This window comes from Anopheles maculipalpis, chromosome X, assembly GCF_943734695.1.
Source record: "Anopheles maculipalpis chromosome X, idAnoMacuDA_375_x, whole genome shotgun sequence".
NCBI classification, from domain to species: domain Eukaryota; kingdom Metazoa; phylum Arthropoda; class Insecta; order Diptera; family Culicidae; genus Anopheles; species Anopheles maculipalpis.
In genome coordinates, this window is record NC_064870.1 from 359,236 (window position 1) to 381,040 (window position 21,805).

At 43.6% G+C, this 21,805-nt stretch overlaps 6 protein-coding genes across 6 annotated transcripts in view; 2 read left to right on the forward strand and 4 right to left on the reverse strand.

Moving 5' to 3' along the window:
* The window catches only part of LOC126557930 (UNC93-like protein MFSD11), a 240,393-nt gene that overhangs the window by 24,985 nt on the left and 193,603 nt on the right, over positions 1 to 21,805 (reverse strand). The window lies entirely within an intron of this gene.
* LOC126566765 (uncharacterized) lies at positions 125 to 5,925 on the forward strand. Its single transcript, XM_050223336.1, has 5 exons — positions 125 to 166; positions 580 to 667; positions 3,413 to 3,880; positions 4,993 to 5,276; positions 5,347 to 5,925. Exons 1-5 carry the CDS (start codon positions 125 to 127, stop codon positions 5,923 to 5,925), a joined length of 1,461 nt encoding a protein of 486 aa, XP_050079293.1.
* LOC126556714 (protein GPR107) overlaps positions 1,488 to 21,805 on the forward strand; it is a 381,205-nt gene continuing 360,887 nt past the window's right edge. Inside the window, exon 1 of the mRNA XM_050212170.1 lies at positions 1,488 to 1,491. The gene's annotated coding sequence lies outside the window, so the exon portion shown is untranslated. The remainder of the gene's footprint in view (positions 1,492 to 21,805) is intronic.
* LOC126567176 (histone H2A.V) lies at positions 8,291 to 9,855 on the reverse strand. Its single transcript, XM_050223442.1, has 3 exons — positions 9,733 to 9,855; positions 9,413 to 9,526; positions 8,291 to 8,476 (listed from the first exon to the last, which is right to left on the reverse strand). Exons 1-3 carry the CDS (start codon positions 9,853 to 9,855, stop codon positions 8,291 to 8,293), a joined length of 423 nt encoding a protein of 140 aa, XP_050079399.1.
* LOC126559168 (SPARC) lies at positions 12,557 to 13,546 on the reverse strand. The gene has a single exon (XM_050215288.1). The coding sequence runs from the start codon at positions 13,544 to 13,546 to the stop codon at positions 12,557 to 12,559; it is 990 nt and encodes a 329-aa protein (XP_050071245.1).
* Positions 18,043 to 19,054, reverse strand: LOC126561687 (protein twisted gastrulation). Its single transcript, XM_050217985.1, has 3 exons — positions 18,598 to 19,054; positions 18,387 to 18,528; positions 18,043 to 18,313 (listed from the first exon to the last, which is right to left on the reverse strand). The coding sequence occupies exons 1-3, from the start codon at positions 19,046 to 19,048 to the stop codon at positions 18,121 to 18,123; spliced, it is 786 nt and encodes a 261-aa protein (XP_050073942.1). The 5' UTR covers positions 19,049 to 19,054; the 3' UTR covers positions 18,043 to 18,120.

Sequence of the window (21,805 nt, forward strand, 5' to 3'; positions counted from 1 at the left end):
CTTCACTGGGTTGAGGGAAATCTTGTAACTTTGTTACTTAAATGAGAGACAAAATGTTTTTTTATATTGTTTGTTTGTGAGCCTTTCCCTAAGGCCCGGCATTAGCGGGCATATTTCTACGAAGATGTCTTCCACGAAAATCTTAGTTTCGCGCAACCGCACAATGGTTAGTAACGTAGTTATAATAATATTAATTATATTTTTATACATAGCGTACAACTTTCGCGAAAAAGAGGATGTTTTAGGGATTAGTGCTGGGAAAAGGATAGTTTAGTTTTTATTTTTGGATAGATAGATACCCTAGACATCAGTATAGCAGATTTACAAATGCGGCAGCTACAGAAGAAAACAGAGAGAAAGATAGAGAGAGAAAGAGAGAGAATATGATAAAAAAGGTTTAATACAAATAGGTAGTTCTTCTTGGCGTATTTTTACCTTGCCAACCAATTCGAATATATTATGCTTAACGTGAATGAAACGCTTCAAATCCAATACGTTCTAGGTGCTGCATAGGCTTTGTAGTAGTATTTTGTGTACGTTTTTTTTAATTTAACCCTCTTTTTGCAAATCTTTACACAGCACAACCCCAAACACTCGGTGTGTATGTTTTCGACTGACAATACGAGCCACGAGTTAGGATACATTCAGATTTTCGAGCTGGGTGACAGTATTAGGGAGCAAAAAAAAACCTTAAGCAAGGAGTCAAAGAAACAGGTGCCTTTTAAAATAACCGAAATGTGGTGGGAAAATGTGTTTTGGTAACTTTCTGTTATATATTGAGTTGTTATAGGGAGAGAAAAATCCGAAAGAAATGGGATACTTAATTTGTATTTTCGTGCCGTCCCCTCGTGCTAGAAAAAACAGGTTGGCCACAGAGGAATAGGTGATCTCAATCCAAACATTATAGGAATAGAAAAAGTAATAATTTTGGTCCGGAGTTTCAAAAAAGTTACACCACTCAATCTGGTTCAGCATTCTATCGTGGAGTGCTTAAAACGCAGGCTATGCGATCACCTACAATACGTACGATTAGCTAGATTCATTTTAAAGAAAGTCACCGATTTGAGGGCACCTTCGTTTAAACAGCTCTACCACAATATTTTCAACAGCTTGTCTTTTGTGTTGACGCCTGAATCATGCGACAAACATTAAGTGACCAGTTTTTATACGTATTCCTTCCATTAATAAAAGAAAAAAAGCTAATTCCTTTTTAGGAATTTTACATCCGTTTCGTTTATGTCCCACTTGGAAAGAATTTTTTTCGAGCCTTTGAGTTGCCAAAACTACATTCGCTTCTCTATCAAATTTAATCAGTAACCATTATATACCTTCACAACGCGTAGTAACCGCGAATATACCTTCACAACGAGCAAAACATTTCTCCAGAACTCTGGGCTCAAGCCGTAAGACGAGCACTAATGATATCTTCAATGGAGCAAAACAAACGATAAATTCATCAACCTCGGACATAGTTACAACGACGACAACCGGTTCAAAAATATGTAGCAATGGGGCGAAGAAGAATAACGCCCGCGATTTTAGAGTACTTTTTTATTCTCATAAAACAACGTCATGAAATTAATGATGAGATATTTGTCAGGTGCGTTAATGACGAATTATCTTAAGCGCTGCCCTTTAACCCAATTTAGCCACATAACTTGTCGTGCGCGCCCGATAAAGCATGTCAATTATTTTTACACTCGAGTGATCCCTTCTTTCGCCCAGGTGAAGCGATGGGATACATCGGGGCCATAATTAACGCGCGCTGTTCATGCTTGGAGCTGGAGAGAGGGCAACATCTTCCACTTCTTCTGTCCACTGTCAATGAGTTGTGAGTCGATAGTAGACAGATGACCACTTAATGGCGAATTTTTCTGCGCTTGTGATGAAGCCTACTAGGCTTCATCACAAGCGAACAAGGATCTTGCATCGAGAATTATCCATTATGTGCAGGATTTCTGTACTCGAAGACAACTGTGGGGGTGCTCTACGGAGGCTTATGCGATTTCTACTTTGGACGACGCTTGTATCTCTCGTTTAATAAAAACTAATCTTTTTAGTTCCATCCAAATGGTCAATTGCCATTGAACCATCATCATTCTTTAAGTTTCACTAGAATTGATCGCGTTTCGCCAGTGGGTGAATGAGACTAGATGCGGTAGAAGAGGTTTATTAAATTTCTGATTAGCTATTTGCAGTGATCCGTGCTTTTCCCATATTTTCTCCTAACTTTTCAGTCCATATTTTCACACTAATTAGACGATGCAACAATTGTAGGATGACTGACAACATTACTGGATGCTGCCATGGCTACTACGCGAAACTTACTTCGCCAGCTAGACCTCACACCAGAATACTCCAAGGAAACAATAGCACACAGCAAACAGAAAACAATTATACGCAAAAAGTCGTAAGAATGGGAAGCCAGCGTGCGAAGGTGGCAGACGTACGCGACAAAACATGTGTTATAAACGGAATCCACTAGAATCCAGAGTACGTCCGTTGGTGACTCTCGATACGTGTTCGGGTTGTTCGTTTCGCACGTTTCGGGTTGTGCGTTGCGCATGTGTTCGCGCCTTGTTTGTCACCGTTGTCTTAACCATTACTCCAATCACCCCCCCCCCCTCCTCTTCCATCCGCTGTCGCCACCTGAAGTTCATCCTCACGCGCCTCATTGCGAGGATGTAGTCTGGGGGAGAGAGCTTAATGGGGCTGTAGAGAAACAAAGTCGGCGAACAGCAAAGGTGGATAGAGTGGTAGAAAGGGCGACGATGTATAAAAAACAGATGCGGGGTAAAAGAAATGCCAAAGCACACCGGCCAAACGGGGTAGAGTATTTTATGCGATCGACAGCGGACGAAACTTCCTTAGTTATGATTTGTATCTGACACCGGTGACATCGCAACTTCGATATCCGGACTTATTGGACAGCTCTTTTGGGAGCACGCGTGTAAAGTGTGTAAATGTGTGTATATGGTTCAGTGGCTAAGTGGTAAGTTGCTAGGGAGGATATTGTACTAGAGCCAGTGTGGTGGTTGAAGGACTCTAATCGATTGTGACGCGACAAGTTCAATACAACGCGACAAGATAAATATGGATTGCAAAATTTGTTCACCATTCGGGTCCTCACGGTTTGCGGCGCAATTTTTTAATTGTTTGAATGAGTGAGACATCCTAATAGTTGATCCTTCTTTTTTGGATTAATGTACGACGTAATGAATGTGTGCATCTGTGTAACGGGCACTTGCCGTGCAAAATATGATATAAATTCACCGGGTTCGCATGATTAATTTTTCGCGATCAATCAATTGTCTTATTAAAGGCAGACGGCGAAGCATACGAAGAAAGGATAGAACGTACATCCGCCCCAAACAACCCATCAACACCAACAACCACCTATCCCCTTCCCAAGGAACAAGCGCTCACGCACCAGCAGCAGCATGGAACAGCAAGTCGGGTGCACCGAGCACGCCGATCGCAGCACGTCGCAGATCTGAGGAAGCGATCAACGGGCCGGAAGAGGACGGACGATCGGTGCAACCGTCCGCTTGTCCGACCGGAAGTGGGCCGAACGAAACCACACAGCAGCCTCCCAGCCAAGAGTACCGACATACCACCACCACAACGAACCACAACAACGGAGCCGAAGAAATGCGGCGAATCGAATTTTGCAACAGTTCCGCCACCAACTCAACCACCCCCGACTCCACCGTTGCTGGACCGGATGTTGTTACGAATCCAGTACGATTGGTGGTCGTTCGTGTACGTCATCGAAACGACAATATAAATGTACATTTGCATACATACCGCAATGGTGGCGGTGGTAAATGCGAACCACTGCGAAAGGATTGGTGCAGAATGCTGTGCCCCGGTATGATTTGTAAGTATCTTCAAAACTGCGAACCCGCTGGTAATCAGCCACTCAGGACGGGGGGATAGACATTGTAAAGAAGAACGTTACGATGTTCAAATTCGGTACTTGCATATTTTGTATGCGTCGAGTACGAGAATACACACAATAGGGGAGAGGGGTAAAAGAGATTGTAGGAAAACGTTGTGCAAATTAGGCAAGGAAAGCGTGCGCTTTTGAAAAAGCTCTGAGTGTGTGTTGAAAAAGGCTGTGAATGAAAAGCGCGCGAATATTTTACTTCTGGTTTGTCTCCATTTGAGACATTGGCTATCTAAGAATTATCTACTAAGCACAAACTGATTATTTCCTTTTCTTTTTGGAGAATATTTGGAATTAAATCTTCTTCTTTTTATTTAACGACCCAACAGGTCACGGCGGCCATCTAATGGCTTACTAGACTTGTTAATATTCATGCAGTAATCAGTCCTCACTACGGGGGAAAGGCCCGGATGGGTTTTGAACTCCGATTCTGCCGTTTAATCATGCAGACTGAGTGAAAAAACCAACTTTCATGAAGGCTATACGACAGACAGCTTTATTCCCAGTCGAACGACGATTTAAAAATGGCATCCAACGAGCACATGATGTGTATTGCGCGTTCGTACCACTTATTACTCTGTACACTTTAGCAAACATCATATTTCTCATTGTGACACCGAGAGAAATTACATACACCTTCCTTCCACATCTTCCACCAAGCAAAAGGTCACCTCCCGCTCGGTGTGCTAGTATTGCAGAGGGATTATGTTTCCCCTTCATTATCCGGATGGCTGTGTCTGTACCAGCATACCTGTCATTAATTATCGTCCAATGATAGCTATCAGCTTCATTCTTGTCGCGATTATCGTCCACTTGGACGCTGCGCTTGCAGAAGCACCAGAAGGTGTGTAATTTACACCATTAGCTATTGCTCATTACGCCGTTAAGTACAATTTCTGGGGCACCCTTCATTCTCGGACGCACAGGACAAGAAAACACACATTCCTGCGTTGTTATTAGATGTACATTGTTCCAAATTTTTGGCATTATTGGGGTGAGAATTTCCTGAGCAAGTTCAATTAACGATTAATTCCTTAACGCAGCTGTGCACGAGGTCCTGCTGGCGGTATTTCTCAGTATGGCGGTCCTGTCGGTGGACTCAAAATCGATAGACACAAAGCAGGAGCAGCAGCAGCAGCAACACCAACAACACCATCCCCACCACCAGCAAGCCCAAACACCGGAGCAACGCATGTGGTTAAATCCCTGTGGCTATCCTTCGCCGTACGAAATTACGATCAACACTCCAATCAATATCGACCTTTCGAAGATGCGTGATCAGGTCAACACATCGCTCGGCACAATGGAGGTGTCAATCAGGAACTACGTAAGTATGCCTTCTACACCATCTTATCGGCTACAGTGCATGATCAAAGTATCCCCATCTGTAAACCCAGACTAAAACCATCTTCGGTGTACCGATGGATCGGCATCACACGACCTGGGAAAGTCGGGACGAACCGTGGATCTATAAGGACCTGCTGCGTATACCGAAGAAGTTTCGCAACGACATTGTGGACACGATCTATATGCGCATCTCGTACATGTCGATCCAGGAAGCGACGCGTGATTTTTACCGCCTGCTGAAGGACTCGTACCGCCGCTACATCAGGCTCGCGAAGGGTATCGAAAAGATGAAGGAAGATCTGGAGAACGTGCACAACAAGGCAAAGTATAAGCGGTACGAGATTGAGCTGCTGAACCAGGTCCGGGAGGAGGTGCGTCAAAGCCTGCAGCAGGTGCTGTGCGAAATCTTCGAGGTGTTGGTGGTGATCGACAAAAAGTTCTTGTTCCAGACGCTGCGAGAGGACCACTCGATCGACATCAACGACTCGTATCTGGACGAAAGCGAACGGAAGCTGCGCGACTGGACGATCTACCGCGAGCTGATCAACCAGCTCGAGTACATCATCCAATACATGAAAGCGCTCGAGCAGCGGCGCGCGGTGAAAGGCGCCAACCAAAGCACTGAATAGATGTGTGAACATTTCAGGAATGGGGTAAAAAAAGGGTCGGGATATTGGGAAGCGTATTAATACTGTGGTACTGATGGAAACGGGAAACTGAGCTGAGTGATAGGCGCGTGTGTGGTAGCCCATTCCACTCTTCATCATCATCATCGTTGAGGGATTTGCGAACATAGCTGTACTCTATTGATATGTGCGCACTATTAGAAACGTAGTCTTTAATTTATTAACACATACACATATAATACTAGCGTACCTTTCATGTGTTCGATGGAAAGAAACCCACTCGTTGCTCCAATCATTTTCATTTTCCAGGGCGCCGCAGCACTGACGAACGTCTTTCGGAACAACGCACCGCACAAAACTCAACGATTGGACGGTCCAATAAGCCGTTCGCAATAAGAATTTTGAATACCATAATTAAGAGCTGAAACGAAAACATAAGATGTTACCGTTAAAGCTATCGATCTACAATCGAATGACAAATTTTGAACGATCTCCTTGCGATTGTGAGCTTATGTTTAGCAGTTTTAATGCATGGTTCGGATGCAGTACCATTCTAAACCCAAGCTGTGAGCTTTATTATTACATTACAGTATTTATTTTTAGTGTAAAGAAAAAAGGAGTGTGTTTAATAACACAGTGAACAGTTCGAATAATCGTCAGCTGACAAATACGTATGAACACTGTCGGAACTTCATTGTGGTTGTAAAACACACTATTAGTCAACTTTTTTGTCCAGCGGTTTCGGTATTACTTTATTTATGTTTGTATTTGTATGAATCATATTAAAAAAAAACTTGACGCACAACGAATGTGTAATCATTCATCAGCGAATTTGTATACTGCCGTTAAGTGAAGCTTTCCCAGTGCCTTTTCCTGTCCCTAGGGGGAGATGAGATCTACTACGGCAGTTAGGAATTATGGAATCTCTCTGACACACGCACGCACGCACGCACACGCACACACACACACACTCGCAGCTGAACCGTGGAGTGCTAGCAGACATGACCAAACATTCCCACACACCACCCCTTCTTTCCTTCGTAAAATTGATTTAAAAGAGTCTAGATGCGCTTTTGCCATCTAATTAATGTTGTGTCTTCGAAATGCTCAATTTTCCAGTATTCTGATACACAACCATCGTAGGGTGATAATCCCTACGACGGGCAAATTTTAATTAGTTCGTAGTAGCTGTTGCGGTCTGTTTTACACAGCATCTTTTCTATTTCTTATATTTTCATTCAGCCACGCGAGGCTGCTTGGTATGATGTTGTAATAATAGTGCACACGACGAATGGCGTGCATTGGGTCGCCTAGTGATAATATAGTTCATACAGGATATATGTATTAATTTACAAGAAAACTTTTTTCTTCTAGTCTTCTTATACCAGAGCCTAACGGGCGTTTAAAAGCCACGGGAAACCCTAACCAATCTAGCAATTCGTGTTCCTTTTTTCTATTTTTTGTTTTCTTTTCCTTCACTCTACTCCTTTGTACATACCAAACTATGCAAGAAATCATGTGCATGTCCTAGTCTTCCACCATAAATTTGAGGCTATAGCTGATTTTCAGTTTCATTTATGTACGTGTTATCTGTTACCATTTTTTTCGAGTTTGGTGGTGGATCGAAAAAATTAATTCATGTGTCATTCGAGGGACACAAAAAACCTAACTTCATATAAAGAATACCAGAAATCATCCCCTACACTTCGATCGCGAAAAGCTTCGCTAGTGCATCCTCAGAACGCTCTATGTACTGGTAAAACTGTGACGGCCGCGTGTTTACACATTGTATTTCCTTCACTGGTCGTCAGATTGTTTTCTTGTTGTATTTTTACGCCATGTTTCGTTCCTATTAAACATTATGCGTTGTTGCATCCTTCTACTTCTTCTTGGCTTTACGACCTCTAAGGTCATATCGGCCATCGGAATTTTCCAATAATGTTCCCGGATAGTTTATATTCACAGTGGAATACGGTCAAGGTTGCATGTAACTTTGTATTATATTTATATAATATAATAATAATACAAAATATTTGTATTCACACTATTTGTTTAATGTAATTCTAACTCATTTTCGCTCAAGACAGTGGCATGCAAAACTAACATTTGTGAAGCTGAACTCGCGCATGTTCGTCTATTTTAGAATGTGGAAGGAAAAACTCTTGAAATCTTGAAATGCTCCTTTTGCGCCTCATATGCAATACTAAAGATAATAAAAACAGATGGATGCGCACAATAATACTATTAACACTTTCACGATCGTTTGCACGACAGACGGCACTGACAATATGCAAACGAGCGGCCGTCAAAATGTTAACAGTGTTACATAGAGCGTTCCGAGGCTTTATGTGTAAATTGAGTAGCTTTCTTATTCGGGTCCACCCTTCTTGCCGATCAGCGATTTGTGAATGTGAGGAATAACACCGCCACCGGCAATCGTCGCTTTGATCAAACTGTCGAGTTCTTCGTCACCTCGAATTGCCAGCTGGAGATGCCTTGGGGTGATTCGTTTTACTTTGAGATCTTTGGAAGCGTTACCAGCCAACTCTAGAACCTACAAAAGAAACAATTAATGATCCGTGGTTTAAACTTGTTGCCAGAGGAGAAAGTGACGGCACAGATGACATGTTACTAGGGGCAACTTTCCAAGATAGCGATTCAAAGAAGGGGAAAAGGATATTTTTTAAATGATTTATTCGACCCTCGGGACGACGCTGATTTTTAAAATGAGCTCATTTTCCCTAGAAAATCCTCACCTGCTTTCATGCAAAACCAACAGTAGAATGATGAGACATTCATCCTACCGGCGGTTTTGAATCGAGCAGGCATGAATATCTTTAAACGAAAGTTAGTTTTTTTTCTTCGTAGAGAAATGGCCTTGCCGTATTGGTAAGACTTATCCATATCGTGTATTGAGGATAGTCAGTCCTTAAAAGGGGGAGACAGACCGTCATGGTATTTGAACTCCGGTTCTGTCGCGTGAATACTGGCGTCGCTGTTGCCTGCACCACCGGACCGGCCCAAGCGGAATTCAGTTGTTATTTACTAAAGAACTCGGGAGTGGATTCATCAATCCACTACAACTCTGACGTATATAATCCGGATCCAACTTAAGAGTGCAACTGAAAGTTACTTCGGATTGCTCCTGAGTCGACTGGGAATTTATATTCGGATTAAAAATCGAAATCGCTGTCGATTTCGGGAGTCATTCCTCTGTCGCCTCTCGAATTTTCCGAACAAAAAAAATCTTTTATAACATTAATCCGACTCCGGTATAACTGAAGATTTATCAATCGCTATATTGAGAGCACTAAGAGACCGAATAAAGGTTCGTTGACGTGGTCAATTTTTTAGAATCTTTGAGGTTTAACAACGCTCTGAATCAGACATCCACAAAAAATTTCCAAATACTCTGGATGATGTTAAATAAGAAAAATTATTCGCCTCTGGTAAATTCGCAATATTAACTCAGTGAGAAGGGCATTCTTACCTCAGCTGTAAGGTATTCTAGAATAGCGGCCGAATATACGGCAGCAGTAGCACCGACGCGTCCATGGCTTGTCGTTCGGTTCTTCAGGTGGCGATGGATACGTCCAACTGGGAACTGCAATTTTATACAAAGAACCAAAAATTAGATTTAATTGATGAAAATCAGTCACATCGCTGCTAGCGCGAACAAGATTTCTACCGTCGCGTTCAATGACAACGCGCGCGTATCATACGTTACATTTGGGGAGGAATCCGCCGCGTCTGTTATAACAAGGACGCGCGCGTCCCAAGAACAGGGCATCTCCCGCCAAAAGTACTAACCTGCAAACCAGCCCTTGCGGAGCGCGACACTGCCTTTGCTTTCGCCTTGCCCGAGTCCTTGCCTGCTTTACCGCCAGCCTGAAACAGCGGAAGAAAATAGACCGGAAAAGCATAAGCGAACATGTACAACAAATGTATGTCATAGAAGATAAGCGAATTGCACGCGCAATCGTTCCCGCGCGCTGTAAAATTTGAGGTTATGCCGCCTAATCAGCGCGTATCGGAGGGCGCCTCGGAACTTTCAACTCGTCGTAATAAACGCGCATTTCTTTCGACTGTCGCGACGTTCTTGCGAACTGTTGGATGCTTCCAGTATCGATTTTACATTTTTCACACCACAAATCGGCAGGCACAACTTTGGTTACGCTCGTTTTTTCGGAATTCCTTACACAACAACTCCCGATGCTTGGGATTTGATGTTGATCTGTTGCATGCAGGATGGACGCACTCGTTGGAAAATTGCACTTCGTGTATACCACGTTTTAGTGATCCGGGAATTTAAGGTGGATTGAGTGGGTTTGATCGACGATGCATTTGCGCTTTTGTGGGTCCACGGGGTTCGGTGCGAAATATATGCGAAATAAAAGCATTAAATCAAACACTTACCATTGTATTTTTGGTTGCAGAAGTTTTTTTCCGTAATTATAGAAGGCTAACCCAAGAATGAATACACGCGCAAAATCGCTGGAGCTAGAAAGAAGGGCGAGAGAAAAGGAAAGAGATACCATTAGCATGAGGCATGATGGCGTCGCTTCGATTCTGTGCTGCAAAGGGCAACACACACAAGCCATGGCAAGCAAAAAAGAAAATGGTGCGATGAAACAATGAAAGTACGTTGCCCGCGGTCGAATGATGCTATCAAAATTATCTCTGAAAGCATTTGCCGATGGAAGATACCGTGACACGATTTTTATATATAATCATTTGGGCTACTATTCATTATATCGCGCCGTTTTGTCACGGTGACATACACGCGCACACGAATCTACCACCAGAGCCCTTACTGTCGGGCGACACACGATATGACACCTCGATGCGCGAGACCAAAAAAAAATACGGCAATAATATTTAACAAAACCGAGAACAAATTTTAACGACAAAACAAAACAGATTCATGATGCTCGTGACTAGGGATTCAGAATGTTTGTTTTACCTTTTTGGTTTATATACCAAACACTGCACAACTCGGCGGAAAACTGTCTATGTGCGACTCGCTGACGGAAGTGAAGAAATGGAACTGAAGCTTTCAACTACCAGTCGCCGTTTGCTTTCCTGGCTTCCCGAAAAAAACTGTACCACAAAACTTGCGTGCGTTCTCAACGTGTTGCTTGCATCTCTTTTCCTCCTGCGGAGCGGCAACGATAGGGGAAATATTCATTCGTACTGCACCATGACGGTCGTGCAAACATGTATGTGTGTGTGTTTGCCTGAGTGATGACAGAAGGTCGATTCGTTCTCTCACGTTAACAGCGCACAAACGAGAAAAGGCAGCAGTCGCGCGTTTTGCACCCCTGGTGATCCGTGAGAGAAAATGTATGAAATCCGCTCAGCTTGTTCCGAAGTTCACTCGAGAAGAAGCCAAAATTAACCCCCTGGTTCACTCGAAGCAAGCCTGAGAAGTGGGAGACAGAGCATAAAAAAGGGGAAGAGAGGTCATCCTGAAATGAAGTTTATTGTCACATATTGCTGTCATCAGGCAACCCTTAGGAGGAATAAATATGAATTCGTAACGGCCGGCAGGCTTGGCGCGTTGCAGGTAAGCGCAGGGAAATGCAGGATACAGAATCCTTCCATTGCTTATCCTTACGGATAACGGGTAAGGGAATGTGTGTTTTTTTGGGTTATTGTAATAATATCGACTGGGTCCACTGATGACTTGAATAGTTGAAGGACATCCGACAAATTAACCAAGATTTCTTTTTTGACTCGATTTGGCAGAAAAACGATGCTTGTCTCCATTGCAACAATACTTTAAGGGTACAGCTTCAAATCCATCTAATCAGGAGAGGTGAAAAAGACCCAGGAGGTCCAAAAACTCGTTAAATATTAAACAACAACAACATTTAATCAAGTAGCAAATGATAGTATGCCTGAGTATTAAGGTAACCGAGTATACCGGGGTTGAGGCGAAAAATAAGGAGGAAATGTCTTATCATTATATTTATATAATTTAGTCACCGCAAGCTGTGTTGTCAATAAGGCATTGTTCCGACATAATTAATTATATATGAAAAAAATAGCAAATGCTATTTTTTTAATTTAACACTACAAACACTTTTCGGGTATTTAAAAAAAAATTAACACCGTTATTTAAAATTATACATTTGTTTTACCAAAGATAGGAGCGGAATGCGTGGTCCGTTTTTTTTTTTATTAAAACAAGGACAAAAGGGAACGGCACTATACCAAGCATACGCTCTTGTGAACTGTTGCTGCTTCTAGACGAATTTGCGATAGAATCCTCTCGTTTGCATGCAGTACAGGTTAGTGTAGGCGAGTTGAACAAATAGAATAGAGAGCTAGTGGTGTGACACTTTCGGTGTCTGCAGGCATGACCCACATTTTATTACCACATACCCACGAAATGGTTATTGGATTAGTTAGATTTAGGGAAAATGGTGTGCCGAGATGTATAAGTGGTACTTAGCCTGTAAAAGAAAGCTATATACTGTATAGCCACACTTGGAACCTACAGCCGAGGACCTACTAACTATATGCATCCGTATGGATTTGAACGCTTTCTCGTCAAAAGAAGAGCCCCTTCGTCGGGAGTTGGAATTAGGTTGGAGAGGGTAGAAAGCGAACATGGGTAGCAAAAAAAGCATTAGACGAACGCATCATGCGGCTCGGACGTGTTAAGCTCGTCCTCCTTCGAAATCTCCGCACAGCGTGCCGTCAGATCGTCCTCCTCCAGCTCCAAACATTTGCCCCACTCTTGGAGCGAGATGCGATGGTCCCGGTTTGGGTCGCAACTTTCGAGGAACGGTGCGATACAATGCTCCAGCGCGAATAGCGGTGCCCGGATCGGAAACAGCTCATGTCGGGAGACGGTGTTGTCGTGCGGATGTCCATCCAGCTCGCACCACTTCCAGATGGCGGCGTTCGTCCAGCGCTTCGTCATGTTCGTTTCGGCCTCGTGTTCCAGCTCCATGTACGCTTCCGGCAGCTCGTTGCGCACTGCCAGGTCGTGCATTACGTTGAACAGCCAGTCACGCATACGGCGCGGGAAGTCGGCAAGATCGTTCTCACTGCATTCAGGCATTTCGCGACAAGTGCCATAGTAATCGATGTGCACGTGGCGTAGCTCCTCGTGTCGGCAGGCCTGATCACGTGTATTGCACAGGCAACGCTGACGATGCACCTCACACGCCGAGTCCCAAGTTTCGTTTCGGTTGGTGCACACCTTGCGCCGGGGATCTGTCTCGCTCGGACATTCCGGGATGCACACGCACTCACCACGCTGCTCCGCAATGTTCGCCTTGCAGACGCGACCGGCACCACACCGGACACCCTTGCACGGATCGATCAGACGCGGTGCACGACCATCGAGCAAGGTATCCTCCTCTTCCTGTCCCTGGTGGCCGTAGTGTTCGGCCGCAATACGGGCTGCCAGTTCGCGTGCCATCTGATCCTCCTGCTCATAGTCGTTGCTCACATGTTTGGCCTCGATGTGTCGCAGCAGCGCCTCGTCCTCATCGTCAAATTCGTTTAACAGCTCGTCCAAAAGTTCATCCGCGTGTACCGGTGGGGCCAGCAGACAAGCTAACACAACTATCAGTGCAACGCCCAACCGCACCAACTGAATCTTCGTCATTCCGCCGCCGTACGTTTTGGGCAGACTCCCAGAAGACTCGCCCTGAAGATAGAATTATGGAAGTTGTAATAAAAAAATAAAAATAAAAAAATGCGGAACGTTGCGGATGCCCTAGAAAGGGCTTTCTAAACACATGTACAAAAGTTGTCCTCTATGTTACGTTAGTCCCCCAATTATGCTTTATTCGTCGTTATGTCGTTACCATCTGACTGCATGGACATTACAGCATTATTTTTAAAGTAATCCGCATGCACATTCAAGAAAACTTTGCGAGAGTCTTGAGACAAAAGAGAATAAAGTACATTGTGTGTAAAAAATTGCGCTGGCAGTAGGATTCGCAACATACATAAGGAAGCTAACAATAACGAGAACGTGTCGTCTCGGTAATTAAGATCGGTTAAGATCGTAAAACTACACATGGATGGCGGGATGGCTAGTTGGCTGGACTGCGGCTGTTGTAATCTGCCATTGTGGTAATAAAACTCGCCTATTCAGCCCGTTACGAATGACCTCTATTGAGCAACAAGAGTAGTGCAGATTTTATTTAAAGACTTACGACAAAAATTTGATTGAAGATCGCCGAAGGTTCAAAAGTACTTTTGTTATTTGAAGAATGAAAAACTAAACCGAACTGGACCGAGATAAGAGCAAGGAATAAGAGAGTTAATAATAAAAAAATACACTAAAACCAACCAAGTAATGAAGGCTATGCTTTACACCCACTGGATCGATGGACTGCACTGAGATCATCGTGTGTGTGGACGATGATGGCAAATTTGTGCTACTGTATATTAATGCCTGCTTTGCCTCCCCCGATTGCACACTTGTTGCAATATACGAGCGTATGTGTCAAAGGGTTCTTGCTTGGCGGAAGTGCGAAATATCCGACGCGGAAGATGCTTTGTGATTGATAAAATGAGTGGAAATAGGGAAGAATTTAGAGGACGGATGGAGGCTGTAGAAATGGTCCTGGTTAGCTGATGTCACACAGGCTCAAGTAGTTCTTATTTCTTTGTCTACTACGGAGGTTGAGAGAGATAGAGAGAGAGAGAGAGAGAGAGAGAGAGAGAGAGAGAGAGAGAGAGTTGATGATGTTATTTGAGTGTGGTTTTGTGCAGATTTGGTAGACGTTTATTTTTTGTTTTGTTTTTGAACAAGACAGGGCGTTCTGGAGAATGTACGCAATGGAGAATATGTAGTGACCTCGATCACTTTTCCACCATTTCTTTTGGTTGCAGAGCTCTTGTTCAATACGGAATCTGAAGGTAGAGGAGCAATCTTTATTGAAAGATGCTGTGTCTGCAACAGCGATGCACTTGAACATAAGCATCGGCAAAGTGCTATGAGTGTAAAACTGTGATGACCAGCCCCTCGAAGTCCAGCTCGTTACTTCTCTGGTGCGTACCAAAATGCAATCATAATATGCACTGGATGTGCAACCTTTCTTCTCCTGCCGCCGTTACCACATCATTCTTGAAGCACTGGAGATGGTTTAAACACGATCACGATGGGATATTTATAACGACTCAGGTCGAGCTAAACCTCGGTTACCGAGAGCTGTAAACAATCTGTACCAGAGCTTGCCGAGTTTCGGCTTACTGCTGCCCCCGCTGCACATTATCTTATCCTACACCCTGTCCGTTATTTTGTGACTTCATCTGCTATTGGTTACCCAAAGAAAATGGAATATGCCATGACGGCATTTCGGGTGGTTGAGTTGGTTTTATTCCGGTGGCTGTACAAACGTGCGTGTGGCAAGGTTAAGCAGTTAGCAGTGGAAATATCCTGCTGCGTTGACGAAACATTTTGAATGTGGCCCAGCGTGCTGATAAAGTAGTAGCGTTCGTGGTGGCGGCGTGTGTTTGTCCGCATCCTCCGGAAATGGCGTAACTTTCAACAAAGAAGCATCAGCAGCATCAGGAGCGGCAACCATCGTACATTGTACTGGTGCGACACTCGGTTGTGAGGTTATCAGTTTGATTGGAGGTTAGCCGCGACGGTTGGTAAGACAGGCTTGCCATTCGCGATAACACGCAATGGTCGGATTCCTTAATGTTGATGTTTTTTCCTCAGTTATGAGTTTTATGGAGAACTTGAAAGAGTTCACCAACTATAGCTTCAAGCTCTGAAACCCAAACATGCTCTTTTCTCAGAGTACTTGCAATAAGTTTGCCCTAACGTTTTGAAGAAATGATACTGGGATGAAGCCTCTAGACACCACCTTTGCTTCGACTCAGAATTTCGTAAGAGACACTTACTTTGAACGTCTTTTGTGCGGAATTTATCTATGTAAAGTCTTATGTATGTTAGGCTTTTGTACGCCTAACAACAATACAGTTCACAACACACACACACACAAACGCACACCTAGAACGTATGCCTTCGCACAGCTAAATACGTCCGATCTGTTCGATTGCTACCATCAGACTGACTCGGCTAGCGACAGCTTCTAGTGCCGATCTTGCGTCCTGAGCCAACAAAAGCAGCAATGCGTGTATCGTGGGCGTTCAGCAGCGCTTCAAACCGGGAACGAACGAGCGAACGAGATGCGTGCTTGGGCCAGTAAAGAGGGGCGACAAACAAGGAAAAACACATCTTGGCTCATCAGAAGACGAAACCCAAGACCGGGCAGCGATTAGCGCGACGCACAGATTGTTGCTGATTAAACTCGCACCAATCTCGGCTGAACTAGACTAGAGGGCACAAGAATCGCGACGGACAACTGCAAACCTCATTCACTGCGGCGCGTGTGGTGAAGTTATTAAGGGCACTTTAGGTAAATGTGCAAACATGCTGCTAACGTCGTTAATGTGTCGAGCTTTGGGTCGAGTATTTGATCTGATCACCGTATGCCATCATTACGCCACAGGCTAATAAATATTCTATTTTACGTCTTCAGCGTAGCAACATGTGTTTTTCGTACCGCCAAAGTAAAACAAAACATTTGCTTTCGCTTCGATGTACACACTGCAGGTCAGTAATGCTCTCAGACATATTTTAAAACGATATCTGTATATATATACATATATATACATATATATATATATATATATATATATATATATATATATATATATATATATATATATATATATATATATATATATATATATATATATATATATATATATATAAACGGGAATATAAGCCTCGTAATTAGACTGCAGCATAGACGTAAAAGCGAAACCCATCTGCAACGGCAAGCAAAGATGGAAAACAAAAACTGGAGAAGAAATAGAAACGGCTTCCGCTTGCTTGCGCCGTTAGCGACCGTAAACGATAGCACCATCTAACGCGTTCTTCCTTCGCGAGCCCTTTTTTCGTCGTATCGTATTGCCACGATGGAAAGTGGAAACCAGCCATCTTCGTCGATAAGACAGCGCGACAGTTATTCCAGCACAGCACACTACTGGCAGCTGTTATTTTAGTAAGGCGAGGTTTTATCCGAGCTTATCGACATATCATATTTGTGCTCTTTCGACAATTAGTGTGTTGGAGCAAGGAACGAGAAATAAGCTGCGGAACAAACGGTAAATAAATTTCCGTATGTCCCCAAAAAAAAAGTATCAAATCAAATTATACTTTGACATTCAGGATATGAGCAGTAAAGAAGAAGAGTCGCAACCGATTTTATTAGCGGATAGATAGAGCTTTGTTACATATGTATATGGAAGATCGTTTTATAAGTATATGTGTATACTATAAATAGGATGAAATGAGTTTAAATTCTGTTCGTTCTTATTCGTTTTCTTCTGTTCTGTACACTAATTTTTAAAAATCTTTCAATAAAAAAAAACAAAATGGAGGAAGGCAGAGTACAATCAATCTTACAGTGTATAACAATACTACACCAACAGAGCGTTTTTGCGCTGCAACACATGTGCCCAATCTCTGCAGATATCACCTCCAATTATATACTTTTCCTAACACCTACAAATACAGACTAAAAATGCACCTTACGTGGTGCGCAAAAAGACATATACCAACTGTGCCTGATTGCTTAAAGCTACAAATTGTAAGATTGAATTCCCTCGCCGAACGTGAGGTGTTTTGGGACGACAGCGATTGGGGCTTTGACAAAAAAAAAGAAATTGCGTAAAACTGGATACACGCTTCAAACATGTACGCATGGTACAAACGTTGCCTAAATTCTACTAAATTTGCTATCCTTCTAAGCTTACTAGGCAAAGTACAAATACAGTACTAGGCAAAGGCGTAGCTGCCGTTACGTTAGGCTACGTTAAGGTTAGCTGCTGATGCATTAAGGAGATATTAAATTATCATTTTAACCTGTTTGCATTTGCTGTTTCGGACTTCCCGCTTCTGCAGACAGAATGTGTAAGAGAAATCGTATCTGTGCGTGTAGTGGGGTTCTGCTAAACAGAGAAATGGATTGGAGAGAAAGTGAGAGAATAAGAGAGAGAGAAAGAGAGAGGGAAGAGAAATCCTATGCAACTAATCTTAAACCTACATGAAAGATGCATATAATTCCACGCTCAATAGCGGAATGCGGTGATGCGTACGGTAATATAGCGATGGACGAGATGGCAGAGCAACGGTAGTCCAAGCCCTATTCATATGTTGGTTGTTTCGATCGCTGCATTATCCAGCGGTCCCATACCGTCCCCGTAATCCAGCTCTTCTTCCGGCCCGAGGTCGTCCAGATCGTGCTCCTTGTTTTCCGGGCAGTCGCGACACCGTGATTCGTTGATGCCGTAGTTTAGACAATATTGACCGATACATTCACAGCAACCATCGTGAAACCAGCTGAAATGGATAGACCGAAACGTGTTATAATGGAGAAGTTTACTTCAAGTTTGCCACCAACTCAAGTACGAACCGATAGCTGCTGGCTCCCATCGTACGGCAGCTTTCCTTGCATTTGTTCCACGACATACACTGTGCTTGGTACGCAACTGTACAGTTGACCGTAATTTTATTCGGATCCTCGTACTTTTGCTTCAAATCCATATCGGTGGAGTCTGTGCAGTAGGACAAAAATAAAGCTTTATACCGATGGCGTTACAGGTTTTGCGGTGCATCGAACTCACGGACAACGTATTTGGTGGCACCGTCCCCTTTTGGTCCGTACAGTGCCGCATCGATATCGATCGGGAACGAAATCACCTTCCAACGGCCCTGCGCATCCTGCTCGGACGTGATCACGTCGTACAGGTTGGGAAATCCTTCCAGATCTTCGATGTGCGATTGCTTCGACAGCTCGTTGGAAGTTTCGTTCGGCTTCGGGCACATCTCCAGACAGCTGCAACACTCCGTGTACAGGTAGCTTAAACATTCGGCACACTCCTTGCAGCAGGTGCAGCTTTTCATGTCACACTTGCAACTTTGCGTCAGCATGCATTTCGACACGATACTGGCACACACCATCTCGTTGCAGCTAGCCGCAAACTGTACACAGGTAAGCAGTATCAAAATGCCACCAACGAGCAGAACAAACGTTTTGCCTAATGCGTCGCTCCCCTTCCGCCTTTCACGCTCCATGCTAGTGTTTTGTGGTGTTGGCGATTGTGTTGCGAACGGCAAGGAATCACTAGTGAAATCTAAAATGAGGTAGAATTCAAATAGTAGCGGAAACAAATTAGTGCTCTCCGGTTACGGTGTGTCGATTTCAGAGCCGACCGGTCGTAAAATCGAACCGATAATGATTCCAGAAATAGAAAACCCAAGTGCACGTGGGATGGCGCTGGAATAGAAAGATTTCAGGTACTTCTAGTTGTTTGTTTGTTTTTTTTTTGTTGGGTTTGTGTGTACTGCCTTCTTCGGTACTAGTGTAGTTTTTTTACGCCTTGATTTTTCGGTATATTTGCGCTCAAAGTAGCAAAGCATTGTAAACGTTTGTTCTATTTAAGTTTTGTAAAATCAGGTGAATCCCACCCGAGTGTCTCTCGCGTAGTAACTAACTCGCCAACTACTAGGTATCAGCAAGTCAAGTAAGCCATATGATATCTGGCCGAGTGATCTAGTAGGTCGTAAAGTGAAGAAGTAATCAGATGAAAATAATTTTTGAAGAACTTGCAATCATGTCAAAAGTAGGAAAGTCCTTGATCGTCGATGTTTTTGAGCATATTAGACTAGATTGGCAACTCCAGCACAGACAGACACTGTGACGTTTTTCATGTTTTGTTGAAATAGGTTTGTTCTTTAAATCAGGTACGTTCCGTTTCTTTCGGAATATAAACTATTTCCGTTCCGTACGATGGTTCCCTTTCGGGTTGTTGGGAAATTCTAAAACGCATTTTTTTCTTCTAGGAGGGAAGGATCCATCCAATAACTGCTGTTTGCTTTGATATGATATTGGCCGAGAATTGTTTTGCTTCACGCTCGCTGACTAATCCGTCGGTTTCGAGAAGCATCAACTTCGAACAGCGCTCGATCGATCGAGGGAGGGATGATGTAGGGTTAGATGTTATTATTTGGGGTGGGGTTTCAATCCTTCGTAACTGAACGATTGGCGGCGATCGGTCACATCAATCACATCACACGGTGCGCCAGCCCGCAATAGCTTATGTTGTCATTCCGCTTACTTTGCATACTGTAAAGTTAATAATTATGTAAACAAAATCCACTCCATAGCGGCTCGGGGGACCGTGAGGTTGATCGGTGCCGCTGTTGATTGTGTGTGTGTTTTGCCACACCTCCCTCCCTCCAGTTGCTAGTTGTAAGGTTATGATTGTAGAGGAAGTTGTATATGGCAGGCAGGGAAAGGCAAAACGTGAACCTGTTTCGCGTATTTGAATGTTTTCCTTCGCTAGCTGCGAATCCTATGCACAGTCGCTATTTCAAGGCTATTCGTTCTGTTGAAGTTGAAGATGGTGGCTAGCTAGCTTTCGAGAAACAATTTAGATTTCCGCACGCACATAAAAAAAAACAGGAAAACACCGTGCAATAATATATTCCAAACAAAGGAATACCAAAGAACGCCTGTGATCTTTCGTTTGCGTTTTTTTTTTCTGTGTGTGCGTTTGTTTGGAAGTGATCTGGCTTATATCATGGTAGCCGTTTACGTGCGTTTCGATCATGATCAAGACGTTTTTCCTGTCCGCTTTTCACCACTAAACAGTCCTTCCTGGTCACCCTGGATTTCACCCCCTTTCCCCACCATTTATCTGCAAACCAGCAGAACACATTACTTACACCCCTCCTCGTCATGAAAACTGGCCCATAAGCAGGTGTAGGTAACCCTTACCAGTTTGCTTGGTCACGATCACGCACTGTAGGTGAACGAATGCACCCCACACACGCACCGGGAGTCGTATGCACTGGACGCACCTTTTGCCACTGGATGGAGAATACTGCGCAGCTTCCTTTATTTGCTTCACCACAAACTCCCAACACTTGACTGCTTGGGCTGGAATGCATCAAACCCGACACTAGACGAATGCTGCGGCGTCGCAGCATCCGCACACGACCATACACGCACACCACAATATCGTCTGAAACGGACGCTCTCATCATCCTTTTCTCACCAGCTGTAGCACACACAGTTTCGCTCACTCTCACGCTCATCATTCAAAATTTAAACTCACAAGCAAACTTTGGCACTCACTATATTTTCAAGCAAAAAAGGAAGGTCACAAATTGAATGGAAAATCTGCGCTTTTGTCATTTTCAAATTCATTTTAATTTAAAATCCAACAAGGACCTAAGCAGTAGGGTAGGGATGAGTTTAATTTATTTAGATGGTAAATCTTGTGCAGAGAAAAATGCTCTCACAAAAAAAGGCTCGTTTTTGGCCACTCTGTGTTCGACCGATATTTTGCTTGAAAAATATCCTGATAAAGTAAACTGAGCTTCAACGAAAGATCTCACGTGAGAACAATCATTTAACGAAGGAACTCACACGCGCTCACGAAGCTCACGCATCTCACCGTGAGTGTTTTCGCACAGTTTTTCTCACTAGCTTGGCGTTACCGAAACCGTACCGAAGCATTTATAAAATAAAACGACTTTTCTAAAACAAAAATTCAGTAACCCATTGTAGAAATAAAAAACCCGACACAAACTACACGGACCACTCACGCAAGGTTATAAACAAATGTTTGCGCGCATAATATTTGCGCGAAAGTAACTGTTGCTTCGGCACCGGTGACGTAGTGTGAGTGGTCGTGCACAGATGCATTGACGGTCGAAGTGAACAGACGTATCCGCTGTCCGTTAGTAGTGTTACGATCGTGAAAAGGGAAGGATCGCATAGCTCGGTACACTTCTTGGTGGGCCATGCTTTCATCATCTGCGGAG